We start from the raw sequence: 20,973 nt of genomic DNA on the forward strand, positions 1-20,973 counted from the left end.
TGAAGGCGTACGATATTGAGATGCATCATTTGACTCCGAATGGGATAACAAAGATTGCACTCTTTGTTTGGGTAGTAAATCTCAAAAAGCAAATTTGGATATTGGAGCTTTTTGTAATTTTCATGAGATGCATACTCAGTTTAGAAACAAGACGGTGGATGGCAAAACTATTATCAAATACTTTGGTTGCTGTAGTTTTAAGCCTGCTCGAGGTGCCAAGCATATTTCACAGGTTTCCAAGAATAAGTGGGTTGAAAATTGGTATCGATACTGGTTTTACCATTCAGTTCCTCTTGTTCAAGAAAGAGATGATACAAGGAAAATTGTAAAACGATATCCATTAGCCGCGAAGATGAGCTGGAATATTTTTTATTGTAAACCTGATTTTCCAAGTTCAAAGAACTCCAGAACTTGCGAAAAGGTTTATAAGTTGGCTGCCAGTATGCAAAGTGCTCGTGATTTTTGTGAAGAATATATTGCAACTCTAATTTGGCTTCTGAAAAAGGGCTGGAGTTGTGTTCATTTTCATGAGAAGGTTGTGAAAGGAAAGAATTATTTGTTTCCATATAATGAAGCTTTCCGTCCAAAGAAGTACTCCAAAGATGAAGATTTTGTCTTTGCTGTTGAAGTTAAAGCAGTTGAAATTCTTGGGAAGTTTCTGAAGAAAGAAAAAGATTTGATGGACAAGATTTTGGGAAAGGATTACAAGCATTTGAATAGGGTTTTTGATATTGCTCAGATTGGATATGGTGAGAGACCTCCACCAGCTTATACTCGTAGCGCGAAGTCGAGTATAGAGAATGTAACAAAGAAGAAAAGAGCAGGTGGACAGCTTGCTAAGAAGACTAGCAAGAAGAAGAAGGTTGCTACTCCTTCTGGTTCTAAGAAGCTTGGGGAAAGTGATGAAGATATGGGTCAGGAGACTCTTAGTCAACTGGCTCGTGATGAAGAGGTGAGGATGATTAGTTTAGTTTTTAATTCTAGTGGGTTGACCACCGATGTTGACTCCACTTGGTGATTATTTCCAAAATTTGGAGGTCAATGTTCATTCTAATGTTAATTTGGGTGAAGCTACTTTGTCTTTGTCTCAAGTTAATGTTGGGGAAGATACTTTGCCTTCTCCAGTTATTCCTGTTCATTCTCCTGCTATTGCTACTACTACTGCTGCAACTACGACTATAGAGTCGCAAGAAGAAGGTGAGGTTGCTACTTTGGCTTCGTAGGAGACTGCCAAGCCATCTTCTCAAAGGTCTGTTGATGAAACTCCACCAAGGACTACAGGAGATGTTGGTGCTACTATTCATGTTGCCTCAGCTCCCAAGTTGTGATGCAAGATACTGATGTGGGAGGTGGGCCTATGGTGACTGATGCTCTAAAAGTTAAAGCTCACAAGGGTAAGGGTACTACTACCGTTTCCCTTGATTTTGATGATTCTGATGATAATATCTTTGACGAAGAGGCCAAAAATGCATGTGCTTCTCGTCTTTCCAAGTCCACAATTGATGTAAATACTTGTGAAAAGTTGCATATCAACTTGAGAAGGGTGTTTCTACGGGTAAGTTTGTTTTGTTTTCTTTGTGCTTGTTTTTTTTTACTTTTGACTTTGATTATTGACTTACTAACTTTTGACTCGTCTTTTTTGTGTAGAGGAATTTTTCCTGGACCCTTCATCTCAAAGAGAGACGACTGTGGATGTTGGGAAAATGAAAGAGGTGGCCCAAGAACCTGCTACTCCAGCTGAAGCTTTGGAAACTATTCCTGATGGAGTGGACCTAGAGGCATACAAACATTGTTTGGAGTACTACCAAGCTACACTGTTTCTCTTAAGCAATTACTTACTCTTGCTATGTTCATTCCATGTATTTTTATGCATGTTGTGCCAAATGCTTAACTACTAAGAACTTTGACTAGTAAGCTACACCAACTTTTGGTAGGTAGAAGTCGAGAGGTGCCTATGTCTTCATCACTCATGAGCTATAATACATTCTAAATAATGTTGAATGCTTGCTATTGATGAAGCATGAGCCTTGTTGGATAAGGAATGGAGGCTTGAGCTAGTGGTTGGGTCATCTTGGAAGAGGGATCCATTTAGCATGATTAGGCCAAAGGTAGTTTCATTTTGTTGTATAGATCTTGATCACCTTTCCACGTTCATGTCATATATGAAATTTACAAGCTTGGCTACATGTGCTGACCCAATCACTTGGTGGATTCAATGCGCTTTGGGATGACATGCAACTAGTGGTTCTAGTCCACCCATCTACTTCGATCATTCATTGAGCATTGCTTGTCAAGAACATGAAAGGTCAAAGGATCTATTGATAGCTAGATGGGGTGCATAGCCTATTAAAATTGTCTACAAAGACAACAACACTAGGCAAGTTGATGACTACAGTTGACAATCCAAATAGCCACTCTTGCTAGCCTATTCATTTCAATGCAAGCCTTCCTACACAATTCTAGTATCGAGTTTAGCTAACACAACTATGTCACACAAAGCTGCTCGAGGCTACAACTACAACTAGTGAGCTACACTAATAAAAAACTAAACTACTCTACTCACTAGAGAGCTACTACTAAACATACTACAATACAATCACAAGTATGGAATGTAATTGCAAGTGTAGTAGAAGGCAAGCCAACGAGGGCAAGTGACATGATGATTTACCCGGAGGTTCAGTCGCTTGTCGGCAACCTACATCCCCATTGAGGCACATTTAGGCTACAGCTTCACTAGCCTCGTGAGCACACAAGCTTGAGCCCTATGGTGTTGGTACTAGTGTGAAGTTGGCCAATCACCAAGAACCTCTCTAAGCCTCTTTTTATTCTAATAAGGTTACTCTTTGCGATTCTTCCATGGGGATGAGCACAAAGCCCCTCAAACACCACTGACTAGAGCCCTCACATAATCACCAAATAGTGCTCAACGATCTCCACAAGCACCAACCCATCTAGGCGGTAGCAACCACCATTGGTAACAAGGTTCCTTAAGCGAGAACAAATCCCCTAGTTCCACAAGATGCAAACACCCTATTGCAATGCACTATAACTCTCCCAATCTCACACAAATTCAATCTCAAGCTATGCAAGTGAGTTGGAGGTGTTGCACAAGCTCTATGTATGCTCAAGTATCAGCCAAGGGTCACCCAAGTATATAGAGAACCAAGCAACCAACCAGCCATTGAAAAGATTTTTGCATAGAAAACGTATGTACTGGAGCTCAAGACATATGCACCAAAACTCACATTGAAGGGCACCTATAGTGCTCCTAACGGCTCAAAAACTAACCATTAGGGCACCAGACATATCCAGTGAAGGCAACGCCCCAAACTCATTGGAAAACATGCTCTCTACACCATCACTCTGGTGTGCACTCCAGTGCAGCACCAGAGGTATCTAGTGAGTGTTATCTCAGTAAAACGTAAAATCATGCTCTTTGGTAGAATGTCCTGATGCGTACTCCGGTGCCGCACCGAGCATCTTTGGTAAGTGCCCCTAGTCAAGCCTATGGTTGTGTAGTGTCCCAAGCGCATGTTCCGATGCATGCACTCCGGTGCACACGGGAACGCAAGGTGTCAACGCTGATTTTTAAATAGAAACCATAGTCATAGCATGCTAGATTAGGGACTCTGTGCCCCACCGGACCTTTCAGTGAGTTCAAAAACTCATCAATCAGTAGTTCATCTCACTTATTTTGCAAGCGTTCTAACTTCAAGTGTGTTCATCCTCTGTACACAAACACTTGAGCACCGAATTAGCATTTTTCAAGAAGTTTTCAAAAACATTTTCTCTTGCTTCTCACCATGTCACTAGGCCTAATACATAGGCAAATAATGTCATCACATAATGGCACTAGATAACAATAAACACTTTAGAGCTCCCCTTTTATAGTACGGTTGTCCATTCTAAACCCGACCGTGTACTCTATTTCACCTTGGCTAGCAAAAGCAAATCCCTAACATTATACCTTTGCCTTTGGCCTTGCTTCCCACACTGTCTTCTCTCCATGGATGAACACTTTCTTAATGTGGTCATGAATTCCATATCCTAAGCCCTACTCATCACCATCAAGTACACCCTAGTAGCTAAACAAACTCATTGAAAGCATTAGTCCACATATGGTTGGACTCCATTACCAAAACCAAACTAGGGCTTTCAAAAGGTTGATTCATGAATTGATTTTCCTATGTGGCCAAGGGTACGAATGCTTGTCTTATATTTGTATGGTAAAATTAGTACACCAATGCATGCAGGTTTTTTGAATCAATTCCAATTATCACACTCTAAGTTATGAGCACACTCTTGGTGGTTATCCTTGTATAGTTTCAAGTTAGGTTTGTTAAAGATTGAGTTCATGGTGTCTATTAATAGTTTAATTATTAAAGTCTCTATGATTATTCAAAGATCATATGCACACTTTTTTTTGCTTTTAACCACTTTATTCCATGCACCTAATCTTATGCAAATTCCCTAGAACAACATTCCATGTCATTTAGTATACTTTGATTATGAATAACCATGTAGCCTTGTTTCTTCTTTTAGTAATATCCAAAGGATTTCTCATAGCAAGGGTGTTTCTTGTATTTTTTTACTTAAGTGGCTTTGCACCTTTTAGAACACATAGACATCAAGAGAGACCTTATTTAGACATGATAAATGCATGCAACAACCTCATGTTTCTATACCTTTATTTTACATAGCCTTTCTATGCCATGAAATTTTGTGTACCTAGTAAGGAGCATCGCTTTGTTTATGGGTTAAATGGCTTCTTTTCTAGTTGGTTAAGACATAATTATGGACATGCTTTTAATTATTCTTGTGTTAGTCCATGACATGGTATTGCTTGTGATTTTTCTTATGACCTTGGGAGATTGTTACATCTTTGATAGAAAGTGGCAACATTATTTTTATTTTCTAAGGGTGTCATAATCATTGGACTAGCATTTGCATCATGCCAACCCACATGACGAGTTTAGATTTTTTGCATGGTGTGACCAAGTCATGGATTCCGAAGTACATGCTTGTTAACCCTTTAGGATCCAAGACTATGATTTCTTTGCCCTCTTATGTGTAGCTACATGGGCATAGGGTAGAGAACATAGTTTAATGAACCTTAAACTTTGGGTAATAAAGACTTGATGGTTATTTCCACTTTTTCAATAAGGCTTCCAAGAGGCATGCACTTATTGTTGTGCCCACAAGTAATTTGTGAGCTATCATATTCCCTCAAACTATGTATTCATCTGATCTTACTTTTGTTATTTGATGGATATATCTATATGCTCATTTTTATATCTACTACATGTACCATGCTTTATCTCTATATAGCTTCCATGTGCACCTTGTTGACATTTTTGGTAGCCAAGTTATTTTTTCATGTAACTAGTATTGTGATAAAGCTTTAATCCTTCACAATTGGTATCATCACTGCATCATGTAGCACAAATTGAGATTTATCTTGCATTTTGGCTTTGGCTTTGCTTGGCTTGTCTTTGGGTTGCAATTTTGCCCTTCGAGTTTTATCTTTTGTTCAATTGGTGTTTGAGATTTTTATTTATTTATTTACCTTTTGTTTTCCTAGTTTCATTTCACTAAGTTTCTTTTGTTAATGGGGGTTCATCATCTTTGGACGGGAAGTTGGTTAAGTAGTCTTGTGCTTGATACTTCAGTTGGATTCAACATTCTATATGTTGGCTCCACTCTTGGATTTCCAGCTCCTTAGGGAGTTTTCATTCACTATAATTTTTGTTTGTTCCACAAGTGGTATGCTTTAAACCCTTCAATTATTATCCCATATATTATACACCATTGTGTCCTTTTTGTTGTTCTAAGGATACGTTTGATGCATCATATGTGCTTTTTTATCTTGAGCTAATAAATCCCATCTCTTTTAGCATTTGCACCATATATCATATGTGAATCTTGTATGTAACATTTTATTTTGTAGTGAAAGTGCATGTACCACATGTGCTTGCTTAGTCTCACTTTGATGCTTTGACATAAAATTGTCAAGTTAATCGTGTTTTGTTAATTGAACAAAAATTACATAATCTTGAGGACTTGATAATATGACACTTTTCTTCTAGGTTCATGTGAGAAGTTGTGCACATTCAAACATATCGTTTACTTATTATAATGCTTTTCCTAGTACTGAATGTGATTTGTTGTCTACCCATAAAGCTTTCTATACTAAACCACATATAATGACATTCATGTTGCGATCCTTGTGTTCAACACAAGAAACAAATAGAGGTATATTTTATTATTCTTGAGGTTGTTGCACCTTGCCTTATGTATTGATGATGTTACCTTTTATCTCTAGAAAAACAAGTAAAGCTAAAAATGATTTTGACCATAAGAATACAAGTTCCATGCCTACTCATGCTTTACAATCTCTATCAATACTTTGATCCCAAAATGTTTTTATTTCTATCCCCAATACATAGTTCTCAAAATTTCCTAGTCCTACGTTGGCTTTTTAGATGTGGGTTCGAGAATAGGAACTCATGGAACTTAGTTTTTTTCTTGACATGATTGAGACTTGATTGGTTAGATAGATGGCCTTCCAAAGGCATGCTTGACATTGTAATAAGTTCTTTGACTACTTTGTGAGCTACTATACACTCATGTGTTTCACATTACCGTACATTCATTATTTGTGGTTTGACATGAGATGTTTCATTATATTGTCACATGAATACCCTTGAAAATTCGATCATGTTATGAATTTATCATCCATTTCATTCTTAGTGTAATTTTAGTCATGACTAATTAACATGATTGTGCTTAAGTGAATAGACCATGATAACTCAAATACATGTATCTCCTCATTCGCCCTTGAGTTAATTGATTATTCACTCAAGGGGACTCAAATGCTTCTTTGTGACAATCCTTTCTATTTTCTTTTGGGGACGATTATTCATTCACATTATTATTTATATTATTAATCCAGTGGATCACAATTCTAAAAAATACATCATTGAGGTAATTGTTTTGAGGGGGAGCATCCTATAAAATGTTTTTTTGTGGTACGTTGTGTCTATTTTTTCTAAAAGGGTAAATTGTAAAAAAAATGTAATGAGAATCGAGTCATCGACTATTGGAATAAATGGGCTTGGCCCAATAGAATTTCTGAAATTCCCATGAAGAAATCTCAAAGGCCCATTCATGTGTGAGCTAAGAGAGGGGGAGTGAGAACCTTTAGTCCCACCTTGCTTGTGGAAGTGGAGGTAGCCATACTTAAATATGTAAGTCCTCTCCACTTCCTTAAGTATAGTGTGAGGAGGAGAAAGGAAGCCCACATGCGCGCATGCTCGCTCAACTCATGGGCGGGTCGGGGCGAAGGGCACGTGGCACCTACGTGAATGGTCTAACAAAATTCTGGCTCCTCGTTGGTTTTAGTTTTTGGTTACCTGACCTTTCATTTTGTAGATAGAAGCCCTAAACGGTTTAGATCATGATCGCGACACGAAATCTAATTAGACAGGCCTATATAAATAGCCTATCGGCCATACCCATACCAAAACGAATCTAATCGAGCTAGGGTTTTTGCCTCTTCTCGCTGCCGCCGTAGTCTCTCAATCTCAACTGGGTGATCGGGAGAGCAGGTCTCTGGAACCCTCGTCCTTGTGATTGTGCACCGAAAGAGGACGAATAAGGTTTTTGGGAAACGCTCTTTGCGCGACTGCTCCCAACTTCCACGATGGCTCATCTTCCAAAGGCTGTGTCGGGACATCATCTCCACCACTAGCAGGCTCATCGCATCTTCAATGGAAACTTTCCTCGACCACTCATTGATGACTTCGTACCACCATCAACAATAGCGTCTCCACCATCTGTGATGTCGTCTCCCTCTGTAGTCAAAAGGTACACACCCCGTGATCCAATATCTCTGTCCATGCTGTTCAATCTGGCTAGTATGCGAGCAATGCACATACTAGTATTTGTGTTCATGATGTTTAATCATACTAATATACGAGCTATGCTTATATTAGTTTTTGTGTTCATGTTGTTTAATCTGACTGGTACACGAGCTATGCTTATACTAGCGTATGAGATTGTTATGATTTCTGTTATGGTTTTAATCTAGAAATTGTTTATTTTCTCTACAATCTAAAAACCTTATTGTAGGCCTTTTCCTGATTTAACTATGGCTAGTTTTGCTGACGCGCTGAGGTCGGAAAAGTTTTCTAGTGTGCACTTTAAGAGGTGGCAAGTCAAGGTCACACTTTGGTTAGAGACCATGAAAGTGTTCTGGATTACTACTGGCATGCCCGAGGCAAATATCTATGAAGAAGATCAGAGAAGATTCCAGAAAGCCAACAATATCTTAGAGGAGCAGTCTTAACATTTTTGTTGACCATCTGCTAGATGCAAACTTGCATATACAAGATGGAAAGGCGTTGTGGGATCATCTGAATGCTACCTTCGATGCATCAGATGCAGGCAGTGAGCAATACATCATGGAGAGCTTTCATGACTACAAGATGGTTGGTAACCAATCTATAGTTGAGCAAGCTCATGAGGTTCAGCGCATAGCAAAGGAACTTGAACTCCTTAAGTGTGTCATACCCGACGAGTTTGCGGTTGGATGCATTATTGCCAAGTTTCCTCCTTCACGGAGGGGCTTCGACACAATTCTCAAACACAGGAGACATAAAATATCGGTTAAAAATCTGATATCATCTCTTGATGTTGAGGAGAAGGCTCAGGCTAAGGACAACACTGAGAAGGGGAACGAGGGTCATTCTAGCGCCAACTTGGTGCAGAAAAATCCACATGGCAAGAACGACATGTAATTTGGAATGGAGGGGGTATTTTATATTATTCCATGTTGCACCGACCTCATTATTTCCCATGCCTACTAGGCTTAATTCCATCTTCCTCTAGCTTGTCAGTATGTGTGTTGCTCATCTCAAATAGCACTTGTCTTAATTTTTACATGTGTTAGTTATTAATGATTTTGTTAGATAGTTAATTAAGTTTGTGATTCAATCTGGTGCTCTATCACTTTGTCTTGTAGCTAAATCAAACCCTATTTGCATCAAATTTTATTTTATTTTAGGTGATTCATAGATCTTGAAATTTTGAATTAATCTTCGGTAATCATTTACCCCTTCTGATTGCCTATCTTGTATGAATGGATCGCATACAATGTTTTACAGCGAAGAAGAGCTCGTGTAGTGCACGAGGGCTTTCAGCTTGCTCACTGTTAAGAATATCCAATAGGATCACATGACCACAATATCTGGTTGATAGATATCTCCTAAAGATTGGTTGTGCGCTCAGGCTTGGATTGCAGGTGAAGGCAAGTATCACGGCTTTGGTTAGATAGGATAGGTATTTCCTGATTGATGTAATCTTGTGATATAATCTAGAGTTACCAAAGTAGTTAGCTTCTTCTTGTTGTACAAGTTGTACTGCCACGCCAGGGGCTCTTCCTGAGAGGGCATCACGTTCCAACCATTTTCACATGGTAATCAGAGCTAGGTTAGTCCACAATATTCTCGATGGCTTCCTCTTCCGCGCTTCAACAATCGTTCTCTCTGATCGGTTGTCGCATCACCGAGAAGCTAGGCAAAGGGAATTTTCCCCTATGGAGTGCCCAGGTGCTGTCTGCTCTTTGTGGTGTGCAGATAGCGCACTATCTCGAGCCCAACATTGTGGTGCCAGCAAAGCAGATCCCCAAGGCAGCTGACAAGCTGACTGAGCTCATCCCCAACCCTGAGTATGAAACTTAGGTTGCGAAGGACCAGCAGATCGTTAACTATCTGCTCTCCAATATCTCCAAGGAGATCTAGGTGCAAGTCTCCAATTGCGCCACATCGGCCGAGATCTAGAAAGTGATCTCAGAGATGACGGCTTCCCAGTCTCAGGGCCATATCATCAACACGTGCATGGCATTGGCCACAGCGCAGAAGGGCTCATCTACAATCGCTGACTACTTCAACAAGATGAAATCTCTTGTTGACAACATGGTGGCCGCCGGCAAATGTCTTGAAGATGAAGAGATCATCTCCTATGTCCTAGCCGGACTTGACATGGATTTCAATCCGATTGTCTCGATTGTCGTGGTGTGCACGGAGCTGCTATCTTTGGGCGAGCTCTACACCCAGCTAGTGAGCTAGGAACAGCGGATGGATCTCCTGCATGGTGGATCCGATTCATCTGCTAACATGGCTACGTGTGGAGGCCATGGCAGTTTCAACCATGGCGGTGGTGGCCTGAGGACGTGGGCGCGGCCGCAACCGTGGCAACAACAACAACAGCGGGCGCCCCAGCAGAACTACAACGGCGATAAACCCATCTGCCAGCTCTGCGGCAAGGAGGGCCACATCGGACTCCACTGCTTCAAGCATTTTGATGCTTCCTTCACCGGCCCACCAGAGCAATCCCGATCTGCCTCCTCTACGTCATATGGGATCGACACCAACTAGTACACCGACACTGGTGCTACTAACCACATCACGGGAGAGCTGGAGAAGCTCACCGTGAGGGACAAGTACCACGGAAACTACAAGGTTCATGTTACTAATGGTGCAGGTATGAGAATCAATCAAATTGGTCGAAGTTTTGTTCGTACCCCAAATTAAAATCTTGTCCCAAACAATGTTCTTTATGTTCCCGAAGCTAACAAAAGCCTTGCATCTGTTCAACATCTTACATCCGATAACCATGCTTTTATTGAATATCATCCCAACTATTTTTTGATTAAGGACCAGGCGACGAAGAAAACCATCCTTAGAGGGGAATGTGAAGGCGGCCTCTACCCATTGAAGTCTAGGCCATCATCGAATAAAGGGGTGTTTGGTGCTGTCAAGTCTCCTTCGTCCAGGTGGCATAGTCGTCTCAGACACCCTTCTTTTGCAGTCGTTCATCAAGTCCTTAGCAAAAATAGTATTCCCTTTGTTGCCGATTTGAATAAAGAAACTGTTTGCGATGCTTGCCAAAAGGGCAAAAGTTATCAGCTACCCTATCCTAGATCCACGAATATCTCATTGAGTCCCTTAGAACTTGTGTTTTCTGATGTATGGGGTCTTGCGCCCACATCTATTGGCAAAAATAGTTATTACGTTAGTTTCATTGATGATTTTAGTAAATTTACAAGGATTTATTTGCTTCGTCATAAATCTGAAGTTTTTCAAAAATTTTATGAATTTCAAGCTATGGTTGAACGCCAATTTGATAGAAAAATTCTTGCTATGCAAACTGACTGGGGAGGGGAATATCAAAAGCTGAATGCCTTCTTTCAGCGCATTGGCATCTCGCATCATGTCTTATGCCCTTATGCACATCAACAAAATGGCTCCGCTGAACGCAAACATCGCCATATTGTTAAAATAGGTCTCTCGCTTTTAGCCCATGCTTCTATGCCCTTAAAATTTTGAGATGAAGCTTTCATCACTGCCACCTATCTTATTAATCTCCTCCCTAGTAAAACTATCAATAACCAAACTCCTCTTGAACGCTTGTTTCATCAAACACCAGACTACTCCTCTCTTCGTACTTTTGGCTGCGCATGTTGGCCGAATCTATGGCCTTATAACGCTCGCAAGTTGCAATTCCGCTCCAAACGCTGTGTCTTCCTAGGATACAGTAACATACACAGGGGTTCAAGTGTCTGGATGTCAATGAAGGGCGTGTCTATATTTCCTGAGACGTAGTCTTCGATGAACACATCTTCCCCTTTGTCGAACTCCACCCAAACGTCGGTGCTCGATTACGATCTGAAATTCTCCTTCTTCCTCCAACTTTGACAAATCCTTCTCATGATTTTGGAGACAACAATTCTTTAGATCATTTTGATAATGATTCCCTGCATACTAACCCTATGTCTAAGCGTGCAGCACATGAAAAAAAATTCAGCGTCAAACGAACTAAATCTGGCTGGAAACAGGCGTCATTTCATGCTCCCCGAGCAATTTCCCATTTTGGTAGGAACAGGCGGCGATCCCCAGGTTGATTCACCTACACCTTCCACTGCGGAGCCGACAGGATCGGTCTTGGATCCAGCGGCGTCAGCTCCTGTGCTCGTGACGAACGCGTCAGCTCCACCGGCATCCTCTCCACGTGTGCGCCACCTGTCTCGAACTCGCCTCGCCTGGCTCCACGAACAGGGGGACAGGATATTTCGACCGGTGGTGGAGAATCTCCCTTGGGTCCGCCGCTCAGTCGGATCTTCTGCGCCAGCCACAGATCAACCCACCGGATCTTCTACATCGCCTACAGCACCAGCTCTCCAGCGACCCACCACACGTCTACAACAAGGTATACGCAAACCAAAAATTTACACTGATGGAACTATTCGATATGGTCAGTTAGCAGCCAGCACTGAAGGTCCTATTGATTTGCAACATGCCTTAGTCGATAATAATTGGAAGCGTGCTATGGATGTTGAATTTGATGCATTGATCAGAAATAAAACTTGGCATCTAGTTCCACCTCAAAAAGGTAAAAATATGATAGATTGCAAGTGGGTCTATAAAATCAAAAGAAGATCAGATGGAAAAATTGACAGATATAAGGCACACCTAGTAGCAAAGGGGTTCAAACAACGATACGGCATTGATTATGAGGATACTTTTAGTCCTGTTGTGAAAGCAGCCACAATTTGTCTCGTGCTCTCTCTAGCTATGTCTAAGGATTGGTGTTTGAGGCAACTTGATGTTCAGAACGCTTTTTTGCATGGTTTCCTTGAAGAAGAGGTATACATGAAACAGCCGTCAGGTTATGAAGATAAGACCAAACCACATCACTTATGCAAACTTGACAGATCCCTGTATGATTTAAAACAAGTACCACGGGCCTGGTATTCTAGGTTGTGTGGTAAACTTCAGAGTCTAGGCTTTGTTCCCTCCAAAGCTGACACATCATTATTCTTTTATCGGAAAGAAAATCATGTCATCTTTATGCTTTGTATATGTTGATGATATAATTGTGGCCAGTTCATCACAGGAAGCAGTGGATGCTCTTCTCCGAGATTTAGAGAAGGACTTTGCAATCAAAGATCTCGGGAACCTTCACTATTTTCTTGGCATACAGGTTCAAAGAAAGAAAGGTAAATTGCTTTTGACATAGGAACGGTATGCTTCTGATATCCTCAAGAGAGTTAATATGCAGTTGTGTAAACCCGTTAAAACACCCCTTAATACTACCAAAAAGCTTTCAGTAACTAGTGGCACTCGGTTAGGAGTGGAGGACTCAACCCGATACAGGAGCATTTTTGGAGCTCTCTAGTATCTCACCCTCACACGACCATATCTGTCTTTTTCAGTCAACAAAGTTTATCAATTCCTTCACTCGCCGACGACCGTTCATTGGGAAGTTGTGAAGAGAATATTGAGATATGTACAAGGAACAATTGGCCTAGGGTTAAAAATTAGAAAATCTAACTTTATGCTTGTAAGTGCTTTTTCAAATGATGATTGGGCCGGTTGCCCTGATGACAGACGGTCTATAGGCGGCTTTGTTGTATTTATAGGTTGCAACCTAGTGTTATGGTGCGTAAGAAAACAGCCTATGGTTTCAAGATCAAGTACAAAAGCTGAATACAAGTCTTTGGCCAACGCTATTGTAGAGCTAATGTGGGTACAAAAATTACTTGATGAGTTAGGTATTCCACATCCTTTGGCAGCATGTTTATGGGGTGATAATCTTGGTGCAAAGTAACTATTGGCTAACCCTATATTTCAAGCACGCACCAAGCATATAGAGATCGATTTACATTTTGTATGCGAACAAGTTGCAGCAAAGCGCCTGGACATCAGATTCATCAGCACTACGGATCAGATCGCCAATGGCTTCACTAAGCCTCTTCTAGATAAGCAAATGGTCATGTTCAGAGACAATCTCAACCTCACTGATAAGTTGTGATTGAGGGGGATGTTAAGAATATCCAATAGGATCACATGATCGCAATATCTGGTTGATTGATATCTCCTGAAGATTGGTTGTGCGCTCAGGCTTGGATTGCGGGAGAAGGCAAGTATATCACGGCTTCGGTTAGATAGGATAGGTATTTCCTGATTGATGTAATTTAGAGTTACCAAAGTAGTTAGCTTCTTCTTGTTGTACAAGTTGTACCACCACGCCAGAGACTCTTCTTGGCTATATTAACACGAAACCATGAGCCTAAGAGGGCATAAGTTCCAATCATTTTCACACTCGCTTCCTCCCTCGTTCAACGGCCACTAGTTTAAGTTCGAACCTTGTACGCATGGAGGCGCCAGCAATAGTTGTGGTTGAATGGCTAGCCCTGAATAACGGGGTGCATGCTGTGCCGCCTGCCAGTAATCCGCTGTTATGTTTATATATATCTCCGTTCCCAAATTAAACAATGACTAATCTTAGCGCTAGCCCATCATCATGTCATGTGAGCTTCCATATATCATTCCACCCCGTAGCTCCGCCTGTTGCACAAAATTCAGAGCTGACACCGTGGTTCAGTTTTTGGGTAGATAATAAACAAAAAAAAGGAGAGAGATGGCACTGTCTCGCCGCATGGGCGCCGCACCATTCTTCGTCATACTTCTCGTTATCGTCGCGGCAGGTGATCTTCGTCATCAGTTCTTGGCCGGTGTGTCAAGCTTTGAAAGTATTATGGAATGAATATGTATCCGCCGTGTGTGTGTGTGTGTTGTGCAGAGACGGCGACGGCCAGGGTGGTCGTGGAGGAGAAGCACTGCCTGTCGCAAAGCCACGGGTTCAAAGGCCTGTGCTTGAGCGACACCAACTGCGAGAGCGTATGCAAAACGGAGAAGTTCACAGGCGGCAAGTGCAAGATCGACGGCGTCTCGCGCAAGTGCTTCTGCAAGAAAGTCTGCTAGGGAATGGCCGGCGGTACGGCAACAAATAAAGATTTGTCAAGCCCAGCCGTCGATCATGGCGTCACGTCAGCCTGTTGATTTGTTCCTCGCCGTCTCTGTGAGGCCATGGTCGCCGGCCGGCGGGTTCCTCCGTGCTGATCTGGTTGCAGCTGCCGTACGTTTGGTTTACTGCATGTGCGTGCGGTCATGCATATAATAAATAGACTATGATGCTCTTGTACGTTTTAGTATGGGTTGTTCGTTATTTTCTAGTGTACTCTATTTGCGAAACACGTTGTAGTTAACGTAAGTATGTATTTGCTATGTGTGGAGGCCAACGATTTGCCTTGATTGTACAAAAAAATCATATATGTTTGTGATGAGTATCTGAAATGAAATGAGCGCAATGCAACCTTTCAAGCTTGGAGCCATGCTCGCTTCTTATTTTCGAAGCAATACGGCAGACTGTATTCATTCGGGATAGTTACATCATTGATCAAAAAATCTAGAATGAAGCTAGGGGCTTATTTCCAAGTACAATTTTGCTTAGATTGCATAGCTCTTCTTGCAACTCATGTGCCGCCTGATTTGCCTCCCTGCTGCAGTGCTCAATTGATGTCCTGGAACCCGCTCCATATGATATTACACTCGTCATACAATACAGCGGCCAAATTTGTCGAAAATCCTCCATCCTTGATTGTTTGTACCACCTCCATACAATCTGATTCGAAGATCAGCCGATCACACCCTATGTGTTGTGCTAGCATCAACCCTTCTTTCAACGCATATGCCTCGGCCATCGGCGCATCCACTAGACACGAAGCAATGAGCAGCTGCTACAACTCCCCATGTGCAATCTCTTAAAATTGCACCCACACTTCCACATCCAGCATTTTCATCGAAAGATGCGTCAACGTTCACCATGAATTTTCTTTCTGGAGCCTTCATCCATCCCTGCCGTAGCTTTGCTCCTTTCTTCATTGCTACCTTGTAGTTCTTGGTTAGAGCCGCCATAGACATAGCTGACCTCGATGGCCATTGGGTGTTCTCCCCATGAACATATTGTCGCCTCTCCCACCAGATATACCAACCCCCAGTAAGAATTAACTCCACCAAACCCACATCCAGCACGTCGACCCGCTCACCTCTTCTAATAATTTCCTCGAGGATCACCAATCCTGAGCGGTCAGTACCTAGAAGGCGTTGTATACTCTCCCAAATACCAAGCGATCGCCACACTTCCCTTGCTCGGTCACATGTGATCGAAGAGCATATGCTTGATATCTTCCGCTCCATTTTGGCACCCCGTGCATCCTCCTGCCTCCACGACATGTCTGTTTGCAAAAACAACTCGACATGGTATGAGCCCCTTGAGAGCCCACCACCCAAAAATCTTGATCTACCCCAGTACTTTCAGCTTCCATAAACTTTTCATAACTGGCTCGTTGATGTAGTACCAACTTGCATTTGATTACATCTCAGCCCAAACTTGCTTTCCCACTGGCAGTGGTAGGCCGAACCGTACCAAAAACAAATCGTTCCTGTTAAAATGCCAAGCCACCAAATCTTCCCTCCTCGAGGTGATAAGAATTTGTAAAATTTGACAAGCATCAACGGGCCAAAAGATAGCTTTCACCACACTACCGGAAAATAGTAGAATTGCCGAGTGCCTAAGGGTTTGCCGAGTGCATTCCATCGGGCACTCGGCAAACAAATAGCACTCGGCAAAACCCAACTTTGCCGAGTGCTTAAAAGAAAACACTCGGCAAACTATAACGAAACACTCGCAAACACGGACACTCGGCAAAGTACAGGCACGTGCGCTGGACGTGCGACGGCCATGTGACGGTCGTTGGGTGCGCCGCCCTGCCGTTAGAACTTTGCCGAGTGTCCGATAGAGACACTCGGCAAAGACAAGGTTTGCCGAGTGTTCTGCGCGGGCACTTGGTAAAGTAATAATGTTGCCGAGTGTTTTTTATTGGCACTCGGCAAAGTAATATTTTTTCCTCCTGCCCTCCAAACTTTCTACTCTCCACATACAACATGTGGTATTACATGTTAAGATTTGGTATATTTCTCGATATGTTTGCTATATTTAATTAATTAATTGCATTTAGAGGAATTTTTTGGTTTAAGTCAAATTTGAACTACAACCGATTCAAATAATGGAATAAATTGAGTGGAAAAATCATATTCATGTTATTGAGTCCATTTTGGGGTCTTATCCAGGAAATGAAAAGTATTTTCGAACATTTTGTTCAGGAAACACGACCACGAACATGTGGTCGAATGGTTTTTAAATTCTAAAAAAGCAAATGAAGTCTAAAAATCACGAGATTTGTCAAGATCTCATGATATCATATGTGGAGACTGTGGAAAAAATTGAGAAGGTTTCACACAATTTGTCACGTACGACGCTTACAAACCGAAGCAGCTCTGAAGAAGAATCAAGGAGTTGAGAAGGATCTGGTAAGATTTGGAGTCAAAGTAACGGTCGAATTGGGGTTTAACTTTAAAACTTTTTGTATACACAATAGACAACATAGATTGGTCCATGTCCAATTTTGGGAATTTTTTCGGATCTGTTTGGTAATTTTAATTTATTAACTGCAATTATAGAATTTTAATTGATATAAATTGAATTTGAGCTATAATTGCATGAAATAATGGAATAATATTCATAGAAAAATCAAATATGCATTGTTGAGTGAATTTGACAAGGTACTTTCAAAGTCCATCATAACAAATTTAGTAGAACACGCTATGAAGGAGGATGGTGCAGCATGAAATATAATTTTTTCTGCCGACTGTTCTCTACCTGACACTCGACAAAAAGAATAGTTGTCGAGTGTCGTACAGGGGACACTCGGCAAATTTGTTGATCCAGCCCCACTGCGCAGTACCGGACGGTTTGAAAATAAAAAAACAATGCCGAGTGTCCCCAATCTGAACACTCGGCATATCTTTACTTTGCCGAGTGCCTAGATCAGGGCCACTTGGCATACCTTTCATATGACCCCCGGCCGCACCCCCTGAGGCACACGACACTCATGCACACACGCGCCTACCCACACTCACGCACTCACACACGCAGCTGTCGCCGCCCTGTGCCCCGGCCGCCGCCCTGAACCTCCGCCGGCCTGGACCCCCACCGGCCTCCCCGGGAACCCACCACCGCCCAGCCCGCCGACGCCCTGTGCCACGGCCGCTGCCGCCCTCCCCCGAGCGGCCAGCGCACCGTGTGGAGCCCGCCGCCACCCTCCCGCAGCTACCGGCACCCCGGTGGCCCCCTATCCCCTGCACCGCCCCCTGCCGCCATCAGGGAGCCTGCCGGTGCCTCGTGCAGAGCCCGTCGCCGCCCCGAGAGCCCACCAGCACCCTCCCCCTAGTGGCCGGCGCCCTAGCGGCCCCCTGCCCCTGCACCGCCCCCTGCCGTAGGTATTTCTCTCATCACTATAATTAGGACATGAATTTGGCCTCATGTTGTCATGAATTTGCAATGTGTTTAATGCCAAGTATTATCTTTAAGAGATTTTTGCAAAGAACAAATGTGGAAATTGTTGCATATATATGTTATAATTGCTGAACCAGATTTGAGAAGCATTGTATTTTCTCATAGTAATTTATTGCTCATAGCATTGCAATCATTATATATTAGCTGTTGAGTGCCAATTGTGAGCTCTAAAGATATATATTAGATGTTTTAAAATATAAGATATTTTAGTTTCTTCTAAGTCAAACTCCTTTGAACTTGCCTAAGTTATAGAAAAATGCTTAGTATGTCTAAGGGATTTGAGTATTGGTGAGCCAAACCAATTTTTTGAGTAATCACATTTATTATTTTGTATGGTTTACATCTCACTGAACGAGGGAGAAACGAGAGAGATGAGAGCCAACTCAAGTTCTGTATTGACTCATGGTGTATATGTACACATACAAGGCACTCAGGTCATGTGGCTATTTTGAGATGCCAATTTAAGATGATGTAATCTCACTATTAAGACAAAAAAATTTGATCAATGCCTGTGATGTTGTACTATTAACTTGAGCATGCAAAATCGATTGAGGATGGACCAAATATTCCAATACATGCTAAATTTTGCGTCGAGTATGGGTCAACCTTTGCCACCGCCATCGATGCTATTCCCTCCACCTCAGCCACCCACAACTACTCCTATGAGTCACTTGACACCTTATACTGCAAATTGAATACTTTGACTTAGAGAACTTTAGATGTTAGCTCAAAATGACTTAGAGAACTTTAGATGTTAGCACAAAATGACTTAGAGAACTTTAGATTGAATACTTTGCATGTTTTTGTGACTAGGTAGAGATGTAGAGTCGTGGGTAGTCTTGATGCTTTGTTTAGATAGGTTTTGGTCCATGAGTCGGCTGGATGATATTGGGCATGTGCATTTGCAATATTGCAACTAAACTCTTAAGATTAGCTTGGGCTCCATAGTTCTCTGTTTTGTGCAGAATTAAGTGCAATCTCCATGTGTCAAGGAACCTTAGATATTAAGTGCATCACATATAAATATCAATCTTGTCTCACACATGCAATCTCTTCTCTTTTGTGCAGAATCAATCGACGGCATCAAATAATCAGCCTCAAGACCTGGATTTGTCGCAATGGTTCCAAGGGCCTTCGCAGTGATTGCATTTGCATTTGTGGCTTATTGTGACTTAGTTGTCACTTGTGATGATGGTTTATTGTGAATTTTGATGATGGTTTATTGTTAATTGTGATGATGGTTTATTATGCCTCTGACATATAATTATGCCTGTGATGATGGTTTATTGTGAATTGTGATGGTTTATTGTGAATTGAGAGGGGTCTGTTATACGTGATAGATTAGTAAAAAAGGGGGTATTGGTCGCTTTATCGAATGTAACACTCGACAAAGAGAGGCTTTGCTGAGTGTCAAGATAAAACACTCGACAAAGAGGCCAATTTCTGTTATTCTGGGAACCTTCTTTACCGAGTGTTTTGGCTTTGCCGAGTGTATTCTAATGGACACTCGGCAAAGTGACCATTAAAATCTGGTCGTTGCATGCTTGTTTGCCGAGTGTATTGGGCGTGACACTCGACAAAGTGTCTAAACTTTGCCAAGTAGTTTTGGGCTTGACACTCGGCAAAGTTTAGAAACTTTGTCGAGTGTTTTTCCGTCGTGCACTCAGCAAAAGCGCCATCACCGTGCCATCCTGTTAACTTTTTTTTGCCGAGTGTTTATTGAAACTCAGCAAAAGGCTTTGTCGAGTGCTCGATGATTGACACTCGGCAAAGAGCTCTTGTCAGTTAAAATGTACGTTGTGTGCTCTTTGCCGAGTGTTACACTCGGCAAAGCCTTTGCCAAGTGTTTTTGGGGCTTTGCCGAGTGCCCCTAGCACTCGGCAAAGCTACTGTATCCCATAGTGGCCAGGTCCACGTCCCATGTTGAGTTTACTAGATTGATTAATTCATCAACCGTCAACACTAAGTTGTTTCCTCTGGTCGTTTGGATCTTAAAATTATGTCTTCCTGATATCCAGTTATCCTCCCATATATCTTTATCTATGTACCATCGCCAACCCTCCATATGTATCCTTGTTTGAAGCATTCAAGTCCAAGCCAGAACACTTTGCCATGTGTATGACCTCCCACTCTTCAGCTTTGCCTTCAACAGCAATCTAGATAGTATCTAGCTCTAAGCACTCTAGCACATAAGGATTCTAGGTCACTAAGAAGGGTCCCAACTTGTTTTGCCAACATTGCTAAGTTGACGGACTGTGAATCCCTAAAACCCATGCCTCATTTAGCTTTCGGCATGCACATCTTCCACCACTCTTGCCAATGGACTCATCATCATCTCCCCCACCAGTACTACGAGATATCACTTGTGATAGCCCTCTTGTTAGTTTTAGCACTAGAGTAGTCAGTTGTTCTTGTTAGTAGTTAGTTGCTCTCTCATGTTGCTTAGTTGTAGCTAGCTAGTACCTTGTGAGGTGAAGTGATCTAGTTCAAAAATAATCGCTAATAGACTTGTGCAGGGTGCTTGCTTGAAGTGAACTAGAGCTAGTGCTTGTAGTTGCTATTAGGGTCACGAATTGTACTAACTACTTTGCTCCATTGATTTGGGAATTGTAGAAAAAAAAATTATAGGCTATTCACCCCCTCTAGACATCTAGA

General features: G+C 42.0%; 1 protein-coding gene and 1 non-coding gene across 2 annotated transcripts; both read left to right on the forward strand.

Moving 5' to 3' along the window:
- The first annotated feature begins 9,992 nt into the window (after positions 1 to 9,992).
- Positions 9,993 to 10,129, forward strand: LOC136478847 (small nucleolar RNA Z247). The gene has a single exon (XR_010764519.1). It is a non-coding gene; the product is annotated as a small nucleolar RNA Z247 (small nucleolar RNA).
- A 4,267-nt stretch (positions 10,130 to 14,396) lies between these two features.
- LOC136471722 (defensin-like protein CAL1) lies at positions 14,397 to 15,227 on the forward strand. Its single transcript, XM_066469477.1, has 2 exons — positions 14,397 to 14,548; positions 14,644 to 15,227. Exons 1-2 carry the CDS (start codon positions 14,482 to 14,484, stop codon positions 14,823 to 14,825), a joined length of 249 nt encoding a protein of 82 aa, XP_066325574.1. The 5' UTR covers positions 14,397 to 14,481; the 3' UTR covers positions 14,826 to 15,227.
- The last annotated feature ends 5,746 nt before the right edge of the window (positions 15,228 to 20,973 follow it).

This window comes from Miscanthus floridulus, chromosome 8 (genome assembly GCF_019320115.1).
Source record: "Miscanthus floridulus cultivar M001 chromosome 8, ASM1932011v1, whole genome shotgun sequence".
NCBI lineage: Eukaryota > Viridiplantae > Streptophyta > Magnoliopsida > Poales > Poaceae > Miscanthus > Miscanthus floridulus.

What these genes read in the sequence shown, in the direction of transcription:
- LOC136471722 (XM_066469477.1), top strand. Translation starts at nt 14,482, where the DNA reads ATGGCACTGTCTCGCCGCATGGGCGCCGCACCATTCTTCGTCATACTT. An exon ending in TCTCGTTATCGTCGCGGCAG is followed by an intron (nt 14,549 to 14,643) that starts GTGATCTTCGTC and finishes TGTGTTGTGCAG; the next exon opens with AGACGGCGACGGCCAGGGTG.